Source organism: Spermophilus citellus (assembly GCF_964194105.1).
Source record: "Spermophilus citellus genome assembly, contig: SCAFFOLD_102, whole genome shotgun sequence".
NCBI lineage: Eukaryota > Metazoa > Chordata > Mammalia > Rodentia > Sciuridae > Spermophilus > Spermophilus citellus.
The window spans coordinates 1,504,831-1,528,725 of NW_027672732.1; the positions used below are offsets into that span (position 1 = coordinate 1,504,831).

General features: G+C 37.0%; 2 protein-coding genes across 2 annotated transcripts in view; both read right to left on the reverse strand.

Annotated features, from left to right (window-relative positions):
• Window positions 1–23,895, reverse strand: part of LOC308640687 (ras-related protein Rab-32-like) — a gene marked incomplete at its 3' end in the record, with an annotated part of 422,333 nt that overhangs the window by 259,566 nt on the left and 138,872 nt on the right. The gene's annotated exons all lie outside the window — the stretch shown is intronic.
• The window catches only part of LOC308640680 (androglobin-like), a gene marked incomplete at both ends in the record, with an annotated part of 138,925 nt that continues 138,299 nt past the window's right edge, over window positions 23,270–23,895 (reverse strand). Inside the window, 1 exon segment of the mRNA XM_081312475.1 lies at window positions 23,270–23,452. Within this exon segment, the coding sequence (XP_081168601.1) occupies window positions 23,270–23,452 (183 nt within the window).

Here is a 23,895-nt window from a genome sequence, read left to right on the forward strand (position 1 = left end):
AGTAATTATGGTTAATAATGTATTGTATACTTGGAGTTGGCTTAGAGACTACATCATAAGTATTCTCATTACCAATTTTAAATAAGGTAACTATGAAAGGTGTTATATGTTAATTAGGTTGGCCACACAGTGTGTGTGTGTGTGTGTGTGTGTGTGTGTGTGTGTATCAAAGCACCATATTATATATCTTAAATATATACAATTTATCAATCATACCTCAATTACGATGAAAAAATGAAATAAAACATGAATGAAAAATACAAAAATAAAACAAATAGGCAATCTGGGGCTAAAGGTAAGAGACACAAAAGTTGCCTCTAGCACTGTGAGAAATAAATGTTTTCTGTTTATGCTACCCAGTCTGTGGTAATGTGTTATAGCAGCCCAAACTGACCAAGACAGGGTCAGATTGTGGCTCCAGGTATTTCCATGGGTTGGCATTTTCTAGATCATGTCGAGCCAACTTCCTCAATGTAGATATATTTCTGGAGGACTCAGTCTTTTGCCCTGCCTAAGAGAGGGGACGCTGGATTCTCACGAAGTTTGCTACCTCTCACTCTCTGCTTCTCAGATCTATCCCAGAATTTAGTCCTTAGGCCCTGCACATTCCACAGATAGGTCAAACTCTCCCAAGAGTCTCCTTAACGCCCTTCTCACTTGGGCTTAAAGTAGCAGGGGTGAGGAGAACCTACCCTTCCCTGTTGTTGGAAGGATATGAAGGACACAAAAAACTAATTTCAGATGTTTTCTGGACCTTTCCACCTTACTCTCTCATAAAAGATGCAAGTAAGGTCCACTTCCTCACTTTAGATTATAGGAGTGCTTGTTATCTGCTGTGACTTTAAAATATGTTTATAAATTACTTTATATTCCTTCTTTTAAGAAGTGGGGTCTAATTTCTTTAAATCTGAATGTGGGTTTGGCTTAGTAACTTGTTTCTAGAAAATAGAATAAAAAGGAAATAATGTATGAGACGTCTAAGATAAGCTCATAAAGTCTTTTCACTTCTGACTTTCTCCTTTTCTACCACAGATGACTTGTTCTGGGGGAAGCCAGTTGCCATGTTGTGAAGATACTCTCAAGACACTCCGGAGAGGTTCCTGTGGTAAGGAACTAAGGGCTCCTACCAACAGATCTCTCCCAAGGTGAGGGAGCTCCCTTGAAAATGGATCTTTTAACCCCAAATCAGCCATTCAGATGGCTTCAGGCCCTGCCAACCTCTTGACTGCAAAGCTCATGAGCTAGAATTATTCAGCAAAGTTGCTTTCAAATTCCCACGGAAATTGTGGGATACGGGAGAAGTCATGGTTTAGTCATAGTTAATCATATACCATCTTTGCCTAGAAAATAAGAACTTCCCCTTTTGAGAAGTACCAGGAAGCACTGCTTGTACCTGACAGCAGCTGCCAATGCCCAACTTGTAACCCCACAGCACTTACCAATGCTCTTGGTATCATTGCTTCCTATACAAGCAAATATGAGTCTCTACATAGTGGCTTCCTTCGGCCATCGGAACCTACTCAGTTGAATGGGGAATGCCAGAAAGACTGGTGAATTAGGTCCTCCAGTCAGGGGGTCTTTGAATGATGGTAAGGGTTAGTGGATAAGCACCTCAGACACCTTCCTCATGTGTGAGCAACTTGAAGGTGTCTCTACACAGCAGCTCTAGAGCCACATCACATACTATTTGTGTGTGTGTGTGTGTATGTGTGTGTGTATGTGTGTGTGTATATGTGTGTGTTTATCATCAACCTGTCCATTTCAAAGTCATATTATGTTGTCTGAGTCAGGACACATTAAACTTAGGTTAGTAACATAAAATTGTAAAACACATTTAAGGTTTTAGAGTGCTTATTTCTTATTCATGCAAAATGCAATAGTATTTGTTTTCCAGGTGATTAGATGGCTGAACTTAAACCAACAACATTAATAAACATCATGAAAAATCTAATATAGGACAGGAGAATTTTCATGGCTATTGTCTTCCACATGTTACTTGAAGATGAATACTGCTGGATCTTGTGGCTCTGACATTTCAACACGTGCCCTCTACATTTTCTGCCTTAAGGAAATCAAACAATATGAAATCACAAAAGGGCTGTTTTTGCTCCAGCATGGAAATAATACTCGTATCGCATCTGTTCTTATCCATGGCCTCAGCTAGCCCAAACATCCTTTTCACTTGCTAAAGGCTGGCAAATATCATCTTTGGAAACCTAGACAGGAGAGAAGAATCACGTATTGGTGGGCACTGTTGAGGTCTAACATACAGCTGAATAAAAATAAAAATATTTTCAGATAGATCCAAATATAAATTATAATATTGTAACTAATGGTAGAAAACATTGGCTACTAGTTGCTATAAACTAATGGTGGATGAAATCTATCTGAACAAGAAAATAAATCAATCTGCCATAAAGAAAAAAGTGGCAAATGTAATTACAAAATATGTTGCCAACTGTTAATATCTCCAGGGTATAAATAAATTTCAATAAATGGGTGAAAAAACACCAATAAACCAATACAAAAATGGGGAAAAGATATTTGTAGAATACCTAGAGAAGATGTAATCAAATTGACAATGATGTTATAATCTCCAGCAATCAATGAAAAGTTTCACCTCTCAGAACTATGGAAGTTATTTCAAATGGATGATTCTAACTCCAAAGAAGCTGTGGGAAAATAGGCAACAGTTTAACATTATTGTAGGGAATGTGGATTTCAATAACCATGTGCAAAGTAATTTTATTTTTATATAAATTTTATGCAAGTGTGTCCCACAACTCAGCAACTCCACATTTGAAAATCTATATAAAGGAATCGTTGCACTTATGCAGATGGATGTAAGTTTAAAAATGTTCAACTTTATATGTAATAGGATCAACATTTATTAAATTTCTAAATATTAAATAAATCTATGAAGTGTGCTGAGCATTTGGAATAGATTTTCCTATGCCACATATGACTGCCCTCTCTTAAGGAATTTGAAAAGTGTATATATTTGAATAAGTTTGAATATGTGTTTTTAAGACATGACTGTAAATCTCTGGGTCTAGCACCGGTTCTGTTTGCAAACTCCAGCTGCTGCCTGACAAAGATAATTTTCTAGTTTAGGACTCCAAGGTAAAGTAGCATCTTTTATCATGAATACCATCACTTTAAATAACAAAAAGATTTTTTTGGTATAATAGGTAAATTCCTACTATTGAGTTTTATTTCTTTCTCATGTTCCTTTTTGTTTTCACTTTTTTAGGAGAGAAGAGACTTGGTCATGATAATGCTTTATGTGAAAACCCTGAGTTCCAGGTCTCCACTCATCTGCTGGCTGGAAAACACTGGTAAAAGGGGTTGGGAAATTGAAACTTGTATGCATTGCCACACCAGAGACAGGCAGGTCCTCACAGGTAAATTAATGAGGCAGCAGCACACAAAGTCACACCAAGCTGATTTGGTTAACACCCCAGGGACAGCATTCTTTGGTTGAGTGTGGTACTTAGAAGTACTCAAAAAAAGAGACAACTAATAGACCTTCTTTTCCTTGAAATATAAACAAGAGCCTGCAACTGTGAAGAGGAGGAGGATGGAAGGTGGAAATTCGGGAGGAAGAAAAAATGTATAGCAAATATACATTTGCTATACAAGCTGTAATTTTGTTGGAAATTGGAGTAAACAGACCTGCAACATCAAACTTTCCCCCTCCCCCACTTGGTCTTCCTTGGTTTTAGATCCTCACAGGTTAGGATTGTTCTTGTTACTCAGCCCTGCGTCTGAGGCTGGGAATCCTTCCATACCTCAACAGAGCTTTAAACGTGGCATCGGGTTATTTCATAACTGAGTCTGTGTTTTATCACACAAAATTTCAGCCAAATTAAAATATAACAGATGGGAAAAGTCACTTGGAAAGGAACGCTAATGAAGCAACTGCACATTCTCTTTGAAAGCCAAGATTAATATGCTGATTTCAAATAACTGAGGATGTGTTTCGAATCCTTGATGATATAAATGTGTGCATGCAGAATCCAAGCAGCAATCCATTCTTTGGAACCTGTGAGGAACACCTCACCACTTCAGATGTCATTGTCACGATGTGTCTTCCCCATCACCAGGTGCTGAGCTTCTGCTGTGCACCGCCCAACCTCAGACTGCTGCACCCACTTCCTCCCTAGAAGTAAAGCAAGCATGAAGGCAACAGGCAGACAGCTCTGGCCACTCCAGAGCCCTCAGGCCAGGCAGGCCAGGCAGGCCAGGCCATATGATGTCACAATGTCACAGTCAGATTCTTGGCATCAACAGTTCACCAGTTTTACTCAGATTTCCATGGGTTTTCTTGTTTTCGTGTGTGTGTGTGTGTGTGTGTGTGTGTGTGTGTGTGTGTGTTGAGTTCTACACAGTTTTATTACCCATGTAGATCTGTGTACCCACCACCACAGTCAATATTTGGAGCACTTCATTAGTAGGATACCTTTTAAAACTGAACCAAAGCCTGGCAGCAACTACTCTGTCCTCCATCTCCAAAATTGTGTGATTTCAGCAGTGTTAGAAATGGAACCAGTGTGTAACCATTTGTGATGGACTTTTGTTCACTGGCTGATTTCCTCTCTACTTCTATGGGTTGCTACAGAGGCCGAAGAATCCCTTACTATGCTTGTGTCTATTTCTCCTTTCAGTTCTGTCAGTTTGGGGGTCATGTTTGTTGAGGTTCTGTTATTTGGTGCATACACATTTAGGATTGTTTTTCCTTCCTGGTGGACTGATCCTTTTATTACAATGTAACGTCCTCTTTTCTCTCTAGTCATCTTCCTTGTTATATTGATCTAGCCACTTCTTACGTTTTATAAAAAATAATAGTGGCATGATATTTTTTTCCCACATTTTAGTATTTTACCCTTGTTGAATTTAAAGCAAGTTTATTGAAGCAGGATTGCTAGGTTGTGCTTTTGCATCCAAACTTTGAATATTTACATCTTTTGATTGGTCTCTGCAGGCAATTTACATAATAGTAATTATTGATAGGCTGGCATTTCAATCTAGATTTTTTTTATTGTTAGTTTACTAGTTGTTTTCCATGCCTCTTGTTCCTTTCTCTCTTCCTGGTGTATTTTTGAGTGTATCTTTTTGAGTAGCATTTGTTGTGGTTGCTCTGAGAGTTATAATATGAATACCTGACTTAAAGAGGGCACTAGTTTCAATATTTTATCACATAAAATGCAGATGCCTCCTTCTACTCCCGTCCCTTTACCATCTCCAAATGTCATCATCTTGGATGCAAGATGGTGCTGTGATTTTTGACTCCATCAGTTTCTAGAACTTATGAGGAAAATGCTCTTTGGGTTATTCCTTCTTCCTTCCTGATGCTGTGATATTCCCATTTTTATCCCTTCCTTTCTTTTGAAGCATTTATTTTAACCACAATGAATTCTCTTAGTTCTCTCTCACGTGAGATTGTTTCTATTTCCTGAATGTCCATGAAGGATAGTGTTTACCAGAAGCAGAATTCTGTCCTGACAATGTTTTCTCCTACAGTTTTTAAGTATTGAGCCTTCTGACCTCCCTGATTCCAAATGAGAAATCTGTCTCATTTCAGTTTATCTTCCAGAACAGGTCTCTATCATTTCCCTCTTCTTGCTTTCAAGACTTTCCTTTTATCTTTGCTAATTAAAAGTTTAATTATTCATCCATCTTGGCATATGGTTTGTTTTTTGGGGGGGGTTTCTGTTTTTTGGGGTTCAATCAATTTCTTAGATCTGTAGATTTTTGATTCTTTTTAGATTTGGAAAGTTTTCAGTCATTATTTTTTAAGCACTATTTCAGCCTTCTTTCTTTTTTCCCCCCTTTTCTTCTGGGACTCTGATGATATAAATGTATTTTTGACATTGTCTTAACAGAATCTGGAGTCTCTGTTCACTATTTTTTTAAAGACTATCATCTATTTTCTTGTCATTCACATTATGTAAATTAACTTTCCTAAAATTAAAAATTTTCCAATTCTATCTTTCAAATCTCCCCTTTACTATTGATATGGCTGGTTATCCTGCTTCCCACATGTTGAAGTTTGAACATTAGAGAAGCACTTCTAGGCAAGCACATGAAGCAGGGTTTATTTAAAAAGGGGTAACACAGACTTCTCCCCCGAGGGAGAAGAGGGCCATAGCTGGTATCCTGGTATCCCCAGAAGAGAGGTGTTCTGCCCTTTTTATCTGTCCTAGGCTTCCTTTGTTCTCCTGCCTTTCCCCCCTTATCTTTCTTCTTCCTGCCTAGGTGACTAGGCCCAGGAACTGCTTGGTGGGATGGCCAACAGGTGGGAAACAGGTGGGCTGAAGGGGGAAGGGCAGGATGGAGTAAACCAGGACACATTAACAACCTTATAGCTCCCTGTAGGGAGGGGAAATTCCTGGGATGGGTTACCTTGGCAACAGGTTGAAGCAGGGGCAGGTTCTTGATAAGGGGGCAGTCTCCAACTTCCCAGACTCACTCAACATTGGCCTCCTTGACCAGACCTGACTGATTTACCCTCGAGGACTGCCTAATTCTGGCTTCACTATTTAGTTCCTCCAACAACATTTTCTTTCTATTATCGTTTTCTACAATTCTGTAATTTCCAAGAGCTATTTCCATTTGCTTCTTTTTTATAAATTTCTTTTTTTTTGCTGAAATATTCTAATTTCTATTAGAATACCTATAATTGGTTGATGAAGAATTTTTATAAACTCCTTTTTCAGATGATTTTGAACAAACCAACTTTGATTTTCTTTCAGTGTTGGCAATAATTCATTTTCTCATTCTGTCATAATTTTCTTGATTCCAGATATTAACCAATGATATTTTAGACATTTTCTCTCTTATGCTAGAAAACTCTGGACTCTAATTTCTTTTTGAAGGCTGTCTCACTGATTAGTTTAAGCATGTAACTCTTCTCTATTTTTGCAGTTTATTTTAATTTGCAGAGTCTTTGACACCGCTGTTGACCGGTGACGAGTCGTTGCTCCCCCAATGTTGAAGAATAACACCAGAGAGCACGCCAAGGCAAGGTCAGAGTAGAAATTAGAAGTTTATTAAAGGACAGCAGAAAAGACTTCTCCCGGAGGAAGAAGGGGACCCAAGAGGTGGAATCCGTGGAAGTGCGGTTGTTTCCCCTTTTTATAGTTTTGGTGATGGAATGTGGGTTGAAAGGCCCGAGGGGTGGGACACAGGTGGGCCAAAGAAGTAATCTGGTCAGGAAGGACTTCATTATCACTTCTTTGGGATGGACTTTGGCCTAGGGCATTTTCAAGGACTTCATTAACATTCCATGAGTTGTCCTGCATTTCCCTGAGTCATTCTCAGCATGGTCTCCATTTTAGATTTCACTCCATATTAGACCCGATTTACCTAACTACACTGACTACCTAACTTTAAATCTGGCTTCACCTTTATGATTGCCTGGCTTACCTGGTACTTATGGGTTTCTGTTGATCTTTGCTGGTATTGCCTCAGGAATGGATCTGAATTTCCTCAGGGAAGCTGCTGAGGGTTCTTAGTGGCATGATGGGATTCTTCTGTCTATGCCTCCTGACTTTTATTGTCTCTAGCCAGAGGAGAAAAGCCTCAGTCAGCTGACACAAAATGACTTTCTAAATGGGACCCCTTTTTCTGACTTGGTTCTTTGCCTCCCTGTCGTTTTTCTGAGTGGGAAAAGAATCTTGGGTGCTTGGGGACCAAGAGGCTTCCTTGACCAGGTACCAACTATAGCTGAGTCCTTTCTCCTACTCCATTGACCTGTTTGGCATCTCAGTTAAAAAGGGAGTCCCACACTGAGAAACTGATGTAACTCCATTTTTGAGAAAACAGCTTCTACCTCAAGGCCTGTCCTAAGGAAGGGGGCATGATCCTTGTCCTTGGAAAAACCCACAGAGCACTCCTAGGCACACACCCACCCTGCTGAGTTGTTTGTCTGCAAATAACAGAAGAAATCTGTGGTGTCAGGTGTCCCTGACTCAGTTAGACTACCTGAGGACCCATAGCAACCCCCTAGCAACTACCAATCAGCATGAGACAGGGAAAATACCTGAGATTCCAGATGACCCCCCCCAGTAGTTTATGGTGGTTGATAACATGTTGGGAAACCATATAGTTTAGCACGTACACCCCTCGTGGCCTAAACTAATCAGTTCAAAGGAACCCTCCTCTTGTACTAACCAATCACCCCTACCCAATTTGTTCCCACCAGTGAATGTGCTAATCAATGTTAAGAGTTGTTGTTTGATTTTTCCTGCGGTGTGAAATGATTTGCTGTGTGATGTTGTGACGCATAGAGTATCCCCAAAAAACCTACAAAATTTCACTGAACAAAGGTGAAAAACCAGCCTCTACCTCAGAGCAAAGCCTATCCAAGGAAGGGACATGACTTTTGTCCTTGGAAAGACCCACAGAACACTTCTAGGCACATTCCCACCCTGCTAAGTTGTTTATCTACAAATGACAGGAGAGATCTGCTGAGCCAGGTGTCCCTGACTCAGTCAGGCTAGGTGGGAACCCATAACAACCCCCTAGCAGCCACCAATCAGCATGAAACAGGGAAATACCTGGGATGCCAGATGACCCTCCCAGTAGTTTATGGTGTTGGGAAACCATGTAGTTCAGCAGGAACACCCATCTTGGCTTAAACCAATCAGTTCAAATGAATCCCCCTCTTGTAGTAACCAATTACTCCTACCCAACTTGTTCCCGCCAGTGAATGTGCTAATCATGTTTTAGAGTTGTTGTTTGATTTTCCCTGTGGTGTGTGATGATCTGCTAAGAGATGCTATGATGTATGTGGGGGTCCCTGCCTTCTCCAAAGAATGTATAAAATGCTGCAAACCCTGGGCTCGGGGCCTCTCAACATCACCAGTTGCTGGTGCACTCGGAGGACGGAGCTAGCTCAGAATACACACCTCTTTGCTGTTTACATTGATCTTGGTCTCTGGTGGGCTTTTGGGGGTCGTGAATTCAAGCAATACAAGGACCAGGACTCACTTCTTGGGACCGCTGCTTTGGGAATGGTTGTGAGTCCAGGCTGGAGCTTGCAATAAAGACTCTTGTGTGCTTGCATCAGATTCGGCTCCTGGAGGTCTTCTGGGGTCCCACGAATCTGGCATTACAACACCAGGTCTAGAAGAAGAATATTTCCTCTGGTTGCTTGCTTGTGTTAGGTTACCAACCGATCATACTTACCAACTGTAGCAGTTCACCTAATATTGACAGAGGGATACCTAGTCTAGGAGAATAAAACCCTATCTTCGCTGCCTTTTTCTATGCTTAGTCAGAAAACAATAAGTCTGGATGGGTGGGGGAGAGGGAAAGGGTTGCCCTGCTGCTGTGCTGTTCTCCAATGCTGGGATTTTAAACAGGCTCATCTTCTTATCCACTTAGCTACGTTGGTTATTTATTGGATCATTTCCAGACATTGTGATTGGGTTAGTGAGAGGGATCAAAAATCAGACCAGAAGTCAGGATCTATCAAATAGATTTTTTAAAGTCATAAATAAATGATCACCTAAAAATAAAAGGTATACTAATATACAAGAGCAGCCCTTGAAACTTTATGAAGAATTGTACCAAAATTTTAAAGCCTGGAAAAAGAATACTATATTTCAAATTAATCAATTTTTTTTTTACTTTATCAAATATATATTTCTTTCTTTTTTTTTTCCTTTTCCTTTATCAAAAATAGAGCATGGGCTAAATTCCAATTTGAATAAGTATACTGATCTTCCAACTTCCCTTGGGACTAAAAATCACATGTGGTTTTCTTCATGTTCTATCTTTAACTAGTGTAACATGACATTTTTGTAAATTGAGATAGATGCTGAGTTCTACCAAGGTCTGTCTGGAAAGGAAACACTCTGGAAATGAAACAATCTTCCTACTTGACTTACACAAATATCCAAGCATAGGAAGCTGTGTTTTTGAATTAACACTCTGTCCCTGGATTGAAACAGCCTTATTTTCCTTGACATCTTTTTATCTGCTTAATACTTTTATGAAAATAAGGGAATAAAGAAATGTTTCCCGGAAAAAAAAAAAAGTTAAAAACCTCATATTGACATTACAAGTGCAACATTTGAATGAGGATCCTGGCTGCTACAGCAAATCTATGCTCACTTCAGCCCTCCCTCCTCCCACGTAACAATTCTGCTGCAAAAGGAAAGCATCTCCACCATTACTTCTTCATTGAAAACCTTCCAATTAAGTCCTTCTGCTCCTATTTCATTTGGAACACCTGGTGGCCCAGAATTCTGATATCATACATCATTTTGTATTTAGATGCTATCCTACTTTTCTTCAGTACATGGGATCTTCAAACATGGAATTGGCAAGGGGTTAAGATTCACAAATTATCTAACTCAATCTTTTCAAGAGAGCACGTTTAAACCAAGGATTTACATTATATATAAGCACCTACAGAAAAATCAATTTCATAGTATCTCTTAATGATGCATCCTAATATTGAATAGCCTCTAAATTATTTCTATGTAAAAGTCTCTAAATTGACTACATATTTGGATAATCTTAAAAAGAAATCTTCATCAGAAGAAAATATTTTACTATTGTACTTCTTTATGATATTTGGAAACCAAAAATAAATTTCGAGAGCAGTAGTTCTTAGCAGTTTATAGGTTATAATTCCTGTAAGAATCTGCTGTAAGTTATGAGTTTCTCTTTATACACATCTGAAACCCCTCAGGGTAAATGTTGTAGAGATCCCCAACAAGAGGTGGAGAAAGAAGCTTGGTCAGGTCTGATTCTATAAGACGTCTCTAATCACTGGATCTCCATTGTTCCTGCTTCCATTCTCTTAGAATCTTTTTTTAATCTGTTGTACTCTTTTGGTAGTTGCAGGAGGTACAGAGATTGCTTAAAGCAATTGCAAAGTTCTCACATTAAAATCCTTTGCCTGGAGTACAGGTAATTTTCTCTCAGAACTCTCAAGCTGTATCTTCTAAACTTCAAAATCCCTCAAATAGGGATTTCAGGGAATATTCTATCAGTATGGTTATTTGAATTTATATAACAGAAACAAACTCTGGTTAACTTGAGGTGGGGGGAAGCCACTGAAGATAACAGCTGAGTGCCTCAGTTTTGAAGAAAACCCAACAAGCAAGAATAACAAGTAGTGCTAATGTAATGACCCCCTCATAGAGATGGTGCTCAGAACTTATCTTCAGCTCTTTTTTGGCTGCCAGAAAACACACACACACACACACACACACACACACACACACACACACACACCAGTAGAAGGAATACGGGTCAGGAAGAGATGAGAAACATCCATGAGAGTAGCTACAGGTTTATAAGAAGTTAAGAATATTACTGTCTTAGATATTTTTGCAATGACCATAATTATTCTCCTAATTCATCATTTTACATAAACCAGACCTACATGAATTTGGAGGAACCAAATGTTTTTAGTCACTTTAGATATCACCAGCTAGCTGGACTGCGATATGAACTGGGTTCAAAGGAGCTGGCTGTACCAATGACTAAGAAAATGGCAAAGAAACCACACAACACAGGAATGCAAGTTTCTAAAGCAGAACAGCTCGGTGACATCAAGAGTCAGCTCCAGCACCGAAAGGAGCAAGACAGTGAGTGCATCTGGAACCCCTGTTTTCATTTAGGGGAAAGAAATTCAAGAAAGTTCCACCCAAATAAGGCAAGGGATTGGGTTTTGAAGGGTGGAGTCTTGCTTGGTGATGTCTTGTGGTCAGTAGATTGGCTAACATCTTGGAAAGCCACACCCATCTCAGGTACTATGTGGGATCACAGGCAGAGAGAGAGGAAAGGCACACATAGGTCATGAAATAATGTCGGGCCAGTCCCCTCATATGCTCAAATGCACATAACTCTCACACACAGCCCATGGATGGCTTGCAACATTCAGATGTGACCAAACAATGCAACCCAGGAGAAGAAATTCTAAGAAAATGGAAAGGGGCTGTGGAGATTAGTGGATAGAAATTCTAAGAAGATGGAAAGGGGCTGTGGAGATCTTAAAGGATAGAATCAGACCTGACTGAAGACCTTTCTCAGCATCTTGGTGGGGATTTTGCAGTGTTTACCATGAGGGATCTGAGAACTGCTTTGAATCAGTAATGGGGAGATCACCCATTTTCCCCTTTCTCAATGAGAATGTTAAAATTGTTTATTCTCAGATACAAAATTTTGTTAATATCACTATCATATTTTAACATCACTCTTAAACTTTAAAGATTTTTGCAAAGGCAAGTTACATCCTTATTAAAAAGCAAGTAAAAAACAAAGGGATGCCCTTCTGGACAAAGATAGAGGTAAAACATGTATAATGCTATATATTTGAAACCTTCTCACTTTAATTGCCTATTGAGCTTCCAGATCAATGACTTCCTGCCTGGCTTAATGGTATATAAATCAAGATCCACTTTTGAAAATGAAGCCATCATCAAAATGGTTTGATGGTTCATGGTACAGGTCTTCTGTGGGCTTTACAAGATACTACTATTGACAAACTACCATCTGGTGTTATTGCAAACTAAGGGTGAAACTCTTTCCTTTAAGCAATGTGAACTGTGGTTCTAGTTTCACTTGAAGACTATTCAATCTGATATTTTTGAAAAGTGACTATAAGTACATACAAATTACATATGTAATTTGCGTTATTTTGAATTATTTGGACCATTAGGCTATAAAAATGGTTCAATTATAATCTATTAAAAACAATTCTGAGTTTTTGTGCAATATTCTGTGGGTATTTAAAATGCATAATACATAAACATTGTGATATTTGTTTTTTGTTTACACTCAAAGGTACTATAGCCCATTATTTAATAGAAAATGAAATCTTATATCAAATAATATGAAATGGTCTTAATGGAAAATTAGTTAAACAACAATGTATAACTGAAGAAATAGAAGTTATCAGCCAAATTTCTAAAGGATAAGGGTTTTTGAAATGTGTCAGGGATATTTAACATCTCATCAGGAATTTCAACTTCCCTCAAGGAACTTTTTGTTTTATCTGCAAATCACAAATTAAACTACTTCTTTATCTTTATATTTATGGAAGCAGAAATGAGTACTCAGGTGACTTAATGTTGATAGAAATGAAAAGGTATGGTAAATATAAGAAGACTATATGAATTGAAAATAAATCTTTGAATTCTAATTGAGTATTCTAAAATCTATAATCCTAGATTCTACTTTTAATAATTTAATGGCTTTAGATGATTTTCTAGAGAGATGATAGTTCTTAGGAAAACCTTAATATTATTTTCCAAAGTTCATTTTCTACATAACAGATGGTAAAATATGCAGACTTTGAACACATGCTATTCTAGAAGTAATTGAATTAAAATTTAACTAAATCCATGGAGATGTTATAAACAGTTCTGAGTTCCTTGAGAAAAAATACTTGGCAACAATATTATATTTTATTATTAATTAATGGAATGATCATTCATCAGTTTGTGCCTAATATGATTTGGGCCATTTACATAAGTATAAAAATAGCATGGGACTTGCCTTTTCAAAATTATTAAATATGTGAAAGTGATATTAACAAAATTTACCCATTTTCACCAATGATATAAAACCATGATTTATATTAGTCACTTAAATATTAATCAGTCTTTAATATGACATAATTATTTGAATGTTTTCCCCAAAATCATATACATTTTTTGATGAGATGTCTGTGTATCCTTCTGAATATATCAATTACCCAGAATAGAGTGAAGAGACTTCCCTGTATTACCTGAATTACTGATTCTGAATAGTGTGACTAAGAGTGAAAATAGGAAGTGTCATTATATATCAGATGGGAAAGGCATTTATAGATCAGATTAGTAAATATTTATAATTAGTAAAATTACTGAAAAATATTTGGTTTATTTGAATAAAATTAGAATTGTTTAAAGTTATGAGAATATACATATGCATGGTAGAGTGTAAAGGTAAACTTTCTAAGCTGATTCTAAGCTGCAAAAGTCTGAGTTAAAGTGTAAGAGACCGGGCATTGTAAAGTTTCTAAATTGCAAGGCCTGGGCTAAAAAGTAAAAGACCAGGTATTGTTAAAATTCCTCTGCTACCCCCGGAACCTGTAATCTCTGTAGCTGTTAGGACAATACTGGAACTGCCCAGTAAATATTTCCATTGATTCCCTGGTTGTTTAATAGCTAAGGGCTCCAAGTAGCTCAACACGTAAGCATCCAGGCCAATCTCCCCTGCCCAGACTGTTCCCGCCAATGAATGTACTAATCATGTCTCAGAGTTGTTGTTCAATTTTCCCACGCCTCATGATGATTTGTTCTGATGTATGAAAAGCCCCCTGCCCTCTCCAAAAAGTGTACTTAAGCTCTGCTTGACCTCTGCCCTGGGCTCTGGGCTGCTCTCCCTTCCTGAGTGAGCCTTGAGCCCCAGCATGCTGGTTCAATAAACTCCCTCTTGCCAATTGCATGAAGGCAGTCTCTTGTGTGGTCTCTTTCTCCGACGCTCCGCCAGACCCTTACAAGAGTTATTTGTTAAATAGTTTCATCTAAAAAATAAATCATATGTGTGATGATGCAGCCATCTGGGCTCAACCAAAAAAGAAAAAACAAAAAACAAGGATATTTAGCTTAAAGTTCTAAGTGCATTCAAGATGTAATGGAGCTATCCTATGAAAATACACCTGTAGTTAGAAGCTATTTTATCTAAATTAAAATGAATAAAATCTGTTATATAATTGATTAGACAAAAACTTTATAACAACAGATTGAAACAAAATTCTTCACAAAGGTAATTTCAGAAATGTCTGTGAAAACCATTATAAACCTCCTTTAATCTAATTTTTTTTAAAAAAAATCCATTTGTAATAGGGCCCAAGCCAGGGCATGAAGGTGGCAGGGCACAGTGTTTCTTCTATGAGAAATTCTCCCTTCTTATGTGACTCTTCTTGCCATTTCTCTTTTTATTTTCTTATTTTCCAAGAAGCAATGGCTGCAGTGGTTTGTTTGGAATGAGAGAAGGATACAAGGTAGATCCTGGCTATCATAACAGATTATTGTGCCACCTTTGCTTGTGTGTAAGTAAATTATATGTGTGGGGCTCTGAGACTAGAATTTAACTTTTGTTTTGTTTTGAAAAATTCAATACCTAGAAGCCAGTTGAGAGTTAATTAAACTATCAGCAGTTTCCAGATTCATTTAAATGAAGACTATTACATTTCAAACAACACTTTAGTAGACACTGTTGTTATGTAGAGGAGGAACTACAATCCTGTTATTTGGTGGAGGCCATGAGTAGTGGAATCCCTCTGTGTAATGATACTTCATTATCTTAGAGTTGCACCCTGAGGATGATTGCTATTGTCTCAGAAACAGTCCTGTGACCACAGAAGAGAAACACTGTTTTGTTTTTTTTTTTTTGTTTGTTTTTGTTTTTGTTTTCTGCCCTTATAAGAGCTACAGAGAAGTAGGAGAGATGACCTTGAAATATTAGGGAGGCTATTAAGAGGTAATATAGATACTGTAGGTAGTAGGGGGCTACAGAAGAGTAAATGGAGAGATAGGTCTGACATTTTGTCAATGACCAAAGGGATTGGAGGCACTGTGACATTCTTTACAGATATACCCTGCTTCACTTAATGAACCCAAGGGAAAGTATTATATGAAAATGTATTCCACCAGTCATTTACTGTGATCCACAGACTTTACTACCTTAGCTTTTCAACAATCTCTACTCTTCTTACACATGGAGATCATGCTCAGTGCGGACAGGACATTGTCTAGGGAATGTTATATTAGAACACATGTGGAGAAATTTTTAGTTGTCTCAATATTGAAGCAGAACCACTGTTAATGTAGTGGTAGAAGGCAAGGATATTAAACATCCTGCAATTTTTGAGATAGTCACATGCCCAAAAGAATTATCTTACCTTTTATATGATTTGAATGGCCCACTACTTGTTTTTGAAAAACAGTTAATAACCCCAGAACCTAACTTTTTAAGATATATAAAACCAAAGTAATTTTTATACTTTTAATGTTCACAGAATATTTGAGGATTTAAATAATTATGTACAAAAAGGACAGTGTATATAATATTGTCTTTGGGAATTTACCCAGTAAACCAGATTTCAAAATGAGTCATACATGGCAATCCCATTCCAAATATTTGAGTCATGATTAGAGACCACCTGTAAAAAGTGTGTACTTTAAAGAAGAACTAATACCAATCCTCCTCAAGTTATCCCATGATATAGAAAAGGAGAGAACACTGCCAAAGCAATTCTACCAAGCCAGTATCATCCTGGTACCAAAACCAGTCAAAGACAACCAAGGAAAAAAAACTTCAGACCAATATCCTAGATGAATATAGATGCCAAAATTCTTAATAAAATATTGGCACCATGCTATAAAAAAACACATTAAAAAGACAGTGTACTGTAACCACGTGGGATTCATCCTGGGGACAAAAGACTAGTTCATTTATTGATACAGAAATCAATAAATGTAATTCACCACATAAATACACTAAAAGACAAGAATCACATGATTTTCTCAATAGATGCAGAGAAAGTATTGGACAAAGAACAGTACCAATTCATGTTTAAAGCACTAGAAAAACTAGGGATTGAAGAAACTTACTTCAACACAATAAAGGCTATATACAACAAACCCAAGGCCAACAATATTTTCAAGGGAGAACAAAATGAAAGTATTTCCTTTAAAAATAGGAAGAAGACAAGGACGCCCACTTTCACCACTCCAATTGAACACAGTCCTTGAAACTCTAGCCACAACAATTAGTTAAGAGAAAGAAATTAAAGGAATACAATTGGAAAAGAAGAACTTAAATTACCTTTGTTTGCTGATGACATGATCCTAAAAGACTTCAAAAATAAACTTTAGACTTCCAGAGCTTAAAATGATTTCAACAAAATAGCATGATGCAAAATCAACACCCCTAAATCAATTGCATTCCTATACTCCAATGAAGAATCTGCTGAAAAAGAAATTAGGAAAAGTATCCCATTAACAATAGCATCAAAATAAAGTAAATAAAACACACTTGGGAATTAATCTAACAAAAGAGGTGAAGGACCTCTATGATGAAAACTACAAGACACTAAGAATTGAAAAAGACCTTAGAAGATGGAAAGACCTCCCATGTTCTTGGATAGGCAGATTTAATATTGTTTAAATGACCATACTACCAAGAGTGCTATGCATATTGAATGCAATTCCCATCAAAATTTTAATGACATTCTTTATAGAAATAGAAAAAACAGTTAAGAAATTCATTTGAGAAAAAAAGAGACCCAGGACAGCCAAAGCAAGAGCCATCATAGTAGCAGATCTCAAATTATACTACAGAACTATAGTAACAAAAACAGCATGGTATTGGCACCAAAACTGACATGAAGACTAAAGTTATAAAATACAGAAGACACAGAGACAAACCCACATAAATATAGGTATATTTACTAGACAAAATACCAAAAACGCATTGGAAAAAAAAGATAGTTCTTTAAACAAATTGTGCTGGTTAAACCAGAAACCCATGGTAGTAGAATGAAATTTAACCCCTTCCTCTCACCCTGCACAAAACTCAGGCAAAGTGGGTCAAAAGCCTAGGAATTAGACCAGAACCCCTGCAACTGCTAAAAGAAAATGTAGGCCCAACATTCCAACATGTTGGCTCAGGAACTGACTTCCTTAACAAGATTCCTAAAGCTCAAAAAGTAAAATCGAGAATAAGTGGGGTGGCATCAAATTAAAAAGCTTCTTCACAGTGAAGGAAACAATTAAGAGCATGAAGAGAGAGCCCACAGAAGGGGAGAAAATCTTTGCCACCTGCACCTCAGATAGGATGTTAATTTCCAGTATATACAAAGACCCCAAAAATAACACCAAAAGCAAACAACCCAATAACTAAATGGCAAAGGAACTAAACAGGCACTTCTCAAAAAAAAAAAAAAAACCAAAGAAAAAGTCAACAAATTCGGTTGGGGATATGGCTCAAGCAGTAACGCGCTTGCCTGGCATGCACGGGGCACTGGATTCGATCCTCAGCACCACATAAAAATAAAATAATTTACTGAGGGTTGCCCTATGGCATAATATATGGTCTATTTTTGAGAAGGATCCATGTGCTGCTGAGAAAAAAGTATATCCATTTGATGATGGTTGATATATTATATATATGTCAGTTAAGTCTAGGTTATTGATTGTGGTATTGAGTTCTATAGTTTCTTTATTCAACTTTTGTTTGGAGGATCTGTCCAATGGTGAGAGAGGTGTGTTGAAGTCACCCATAATTATTGTGTTGTGGTCTATTTGATTCTTGAACTTGAGGAGAATTTGTTTTATGAATGTCGCAGCACCATTATTTGGTGCATAAATATTGATAATTGTTATGACTTGTTGTTGAATAGTTCCTTTTAACAGTATATAATGTCCTTCCTTATCCCTTTTGATTAACTTAGTCTTGAAGTCAATTTTATTCGATATGAGGATGGCCACCCCTGCTTGCTTACGAGGACCGTGTGCGTGGTATATTTTTTCCCATCCTTTCACCTTCAGCCTGTGTATGTCTTTTCCAATCAGATGTGTCTCCTGGAGGCAGCATATTGTTGGATTTGTTTTTGTAATCCATGATACCAGCCTATGTCGCTTTATTGGAGAGTTTAAGCCATTAACATTTAGAGTTACTATTGATATATGGTTTGTACTTCCTGCCATGTTTGATTATTTATCCTTTTTTAAAAAAAAATTTAGTTTGTTTCTCCATGATTATCTTTCCCCTCGCCCTCTGTCTTTACCAAGGCACTTCCCACTGATGGTTTTGGTTATTGTTTTTCATTTCTTCCTCGTGTAGTGTTTTGCTCAAAATGCTTTGCAATGCTGGTTTTCTGGCTGCAAATTCTTTTAACTTTTGTTTATCATGAAAGATTTTTATTTCGTTGTCATACCTGAAGCTTAATTTTGCAGGATACAGAATTCTTGGTTGGCATCCATTGTCTTTCAGTGTTTGAAATACATTGTTCCATGACCTTCTTGCTTTCAGCGTCTGTGATACAAAATCCGTTGTTAACCTTATTGGTTTACCCCTGAATGTAATCTGCCTCCTTTCTCTTGTAGCTTTTAATATTTTCTCTTTGTTCTGTATATTGGATATCTTCATAACAATGTGTCTTGGCATTGGTCTACTGTGATTTTGTGTGCTCGGTGTCCTGTATGCATCTTCAATTTGTGTATCTGTTTCCTTTTTTATTTCTGGAAAGTTTTCTGTAATTATTTCATTCAGCAGGTTACTCATTCCCTCGGTTTGAATCTCTGTACCTTCTTCTATCGCGATGACTCGTAAGTTTGTTTTTTTTATGTTATCCCATAACTCTTGGATGTTTTTCTCGTGATTTTTTACCAGCCTTTCTGAGTTGGCTAGCCTAATTCATATGGAAAAATAAAAGACCCAGAATAGCAAAAGCAATTCTAAACAGGAAGTGTGAATTAGGCGCTATAGCGATACCAGATTTCAAACTATATTACAGAGCAATAGTGACAAAAACAGCATGGTACTGGTACCAAAACAGGCGGGTGGACCAATGGTATAGAATAGAGGACACAGAGACTAATCCACAAAGTTACAACTATCTTATATTTGATAAAGGGGCTAAAAGCATGCAATGGAGGAAGGATAGCATCTTTAACAAATGGTGTTGGGAAAACTGGAAATCCATATGCAACAAAATGAAACTGAATCCCTTTCTCTCGCCATGCACAAAAGTTAACTCAAAATGGATCAAGGAGCTTGATATCAAATCAGAGACTCTGCGTCTGATAGAAGAAAAAGTTGGCTCCGATCTACATATTGTGTGGTCGGGCTCCAAATTCCTTAATAGGACACCCATAGCACAAGAGTTAATAACAAGAATCAACAAATGGGACTAACTTAAACTAAAAAGTTTTTTCTCAGCAAGAGAAACAATAAGAGAGGTAAATAGGGAGCCTACATCCTGGGAACAAATTTTTACTCCTCACACTTCAGATAGAGCCCTAATATCCAGAGTATACAAAGAACTCAAAAAATTAGACAATAAGATAATAACCCAATCAACAAATGGGCCGAGGACATGAACAGACACTTCTCAGAGGAGGATATACAATCAATCAACAAGTACATGAAAAAATGCTCACCATCTCTAGCAGTCAGAGAAATGCAAATCAAAACCACCCTAAGATACCATCTCACTCCAGTAAGATTGGCAGCCACTATGAAGTCAAACAACAACAAGTGCTGGCAAGGATGTGGAGAAAAGGGTACACTTGTACATTGATGGTGGGACTGCAAATTGGTGCGGCCAATTTGGAAAGCAGTTTGGAGATTCCTGGGAAAGATGGGAATGGAACCACCATTTGACCCTGCTATTGCCCTTCTCGGACTATTCCCTGAAGACCTTAAAAGAGCATGCTACAGGGATACTGCCACATCGATGTTCATAGCAGCACAATTCACAATAGCTAGACTGTGGAACCAACCCAGATGCCCTTCAATAGATGAATGGATAAAAAATGTGGCATCTATACACAATGGAGTACTATGCAGAAATAAAAAAATGACAAAATCATAGAATTTGCAGGGAAATGGATGGCACTAGAGCAGATTATGCTTAGTGAAGCTAGCCAATCCCTAAAAAATAAATACCAAATGTCTTCTTTGATATAATGAGAGCAACTATGAACAGAGCAGGGAGGAAGAGTAGGAAGAAAAGATTAACATTAAACAGAGACATGAGATGGGAGGGAAAGGGAGAGAAAAGGGAAATTGCATGGAAATGAAGGGAGACCCTCATTGCTATACAAAATTACATAGAAGAGGTTGTGAGGGGAATGGGAAAATAAACAAAGAGAGAAATGAATTACAGTAGATGGGGTAGAGAGAGATGATGTGAGGGAAGGGGAGGGGGGATAGTAGGGGATAGGAAAGGTATCAGAATACAACAGTTACTAATAGGGCATTATGTAAAATTGTGGATGTGTAACCGACATAATTCTGCAATCTGCATTTGGGGTAAAATTGGGAGTTCATAACCCACTTCAATCTAATGTATGAAATATGATATGTCAAGAGCTTTATAATGTTGTGAACAACCAATAAAAAAAATAAAATAAAATAAATATGTTGTGTCCACCAAAAATGAAAAAATACATATTAAAAAATTCTCTATCTCTATCTCTCTCTCTTTTAAATAAAAAGTCAACAAATATATGAAAAAATGTCCAATGCCTCTAACAATTAGAGAAAGGCAAATTAAAACTACACTGAGATTCTATCTCACTTCAGTCAGAATGGCAATTATTAAGAATACAAGTAACAATAAATGTTGGCGAGGATGTGAAGTAAGGGTTTCACTCATATTTTGTTGGTTGAACTGCAAATTGATACAACCACTCTGAAAAGTAGTATGGAGATTCCTCAAAACATGAGAAATGCAACCATCATTTGACCCAGTTATCTGACTCCTTGGTATATATCCAAAGGTGTTAAAATCACTATACTACAGTGATGCAGTCACATTAATGTTTATAGCAGCACTGTTCAAAATAACCAAACTATGGAGCCAAACTAGATGTCTTTCAATAGATGAATGGATTAAAAATGTGGTATATATACACAATGGTGTATTGCTCAGCCATAAAGAAGACTTTTTACATTTGCAAATAAATGGATGGAACTAAAGAATAACATACTAAGTAAAATAAGCCAGTTGCAAAAAAACCAAAGGTCAAATGTCTTCTCTGATATGTGAAAGTTAATTTTAAAATAAGGAGGTGGAGGGATAAAAAAGAGAATAGAAGAAAAATCAGTGCAGTACAGAAAGGAGAATGAAGAAAAAGGAGGAGGAATGGGATAGGGAAAGAGTGAAATGAATATTATTGGACTTTCCTATGTACATAAAAGAAATTGCTACGGTGAATCTTACTATCATCACATACATCCACAAGACAGTAATTAAAAATTATATGTATATATATGTAATTATATATATATATATATAATTTTATATATCTATTATCTATTATATATATATATATATATATATATATATATATATATATAGAGAGAGAGAGAGAGAGAGAGAGAGATATCAGTAGAGTAGAGGGAAGGGAATGGGAGGGAGGAGGAGAGGAAAGGGAAAGTACTGGGGACTGAATTAGAACAAATTATATTCCATGCTTTCACAATTATGTCAAAATGAATTCTATTGTCATGTATAACTAAAAAGAACCAATTAAAAAATACTATGGTGGGGCTGGGGTTGTGGCTCAAGAGGTGGAGTGCTCACCTAGCATGCATGAGGCACTAAGTTCGATCCTCAGCACCACATAAAAAGAAAATGAAGATATTATGTCCACCTATAACTAAAACATAAATATTTTTAAAAAATACTATGGTAGTTTTCATCTGAGACTGTCGTGAGTTAGAAAGATGCTTGCTGAGAAAGTCAATTTCCTACTGTGTTCCTCAGTTAAATCACTTATTGTATTTTTCTTAAGCTGGTATATGAGGTTTTATTCTCTGCCTTACACAAGTGTTATTCTGATAGGTGAAAGATTGTTTGCAACCACATTCTTTGTGCAGGGTCACCATACTTTTGTTAGGCTTTTAATCCTAACCAACATTCCAGGTGGGTGAACCATTTTGTTTTTGCACAATAAAGGAGATTTATTGAAATTTGACTAAAAAAACCCAACAAACAAATGAACAACAACAAAAAGAAAACAGGCACAATTCTGATTACACATTTATTGATATTTTAAAATCCTTAACATTGGAGACAAAATTTCTTCTAAGGACAATAGCTCTTTTTCTCATTGTTGAATTTTTCAAAGATAGTCCTCTTCACTCATTTATGATTGATCTTGTTTTACTACTAATTTGAAATGTAGGCAATTCAGAATGAGATATATAGAATATTATTACAATCTACAAATTTGTTAGCAATTTACTGAATCAGAACATTTTAAGGTCTAACAATTTCAAATAGTTTCTGAGAAATTTTTATTGTAATCTACATATTTGTTAGCAACTTTACTAAATCAGAACATTTTAAGCTCTAACAATTCAAATACTAACTTTAATACCAATGCATTAACCTTAGGAACAATTTGCAAGATAGGGAAATTTCTATTTTCAATTACCCTGATACTTTATCAACAGGCAAAGTCCTAGATCACTAGAAATATTTCTTCTCTACAGAAAAAGGGTGGTTCTGGGCACCTCCTGGTTACTTCTTCTTTCCTTTCTTCCCCTTTGCGTCAGGAGCTGGGGTCTTCTTCTCTGACTCTGCCCGCATTGCTGCCTCCTGAGCAGCCAAAGCTTCCAATCTTAGGTGCTCAGCTTCCAGCAACTTGTTTCTGTACTCCTCCCGGATGGTGAAAATCTTCTGTCTGGCTTCATCTAAGGAGTCCTGTTCCAAAACAAGGCCTCAAACAAATCAGTCCCACTTATAAAGGTTTATTGTCAAAGTGGGGGAGAGGAGTATAATACCTTTATCCTTCCTTATGCCAACAGAAGGTTGAGGAAAATTATTGAAGATGAAAATCATGGTTTCAAGGTTTATCAATAAACAAACATGAGACAGCAATATAAGATTTTAACAAAATAATAAATAAAAGCTGTGGTAGGAGAAAAATAAAGAGAAAGGTAAAGAAAGAAAATATATAGGGATTTTTAGTAAAGAAACCATTTGCTTTAAATGAGTCCAGGTAATATCTATATAAACCAGCCCAGTGTTGCTCATAGAGTGACTGTGCTTAGTAGATGGCTAATTCCCCACATGTATTCTAGCTCTCACAACATATATCTGAGCTGTATTTGAAGAACTTCCAAATAATACCACAGTTTGTTTTC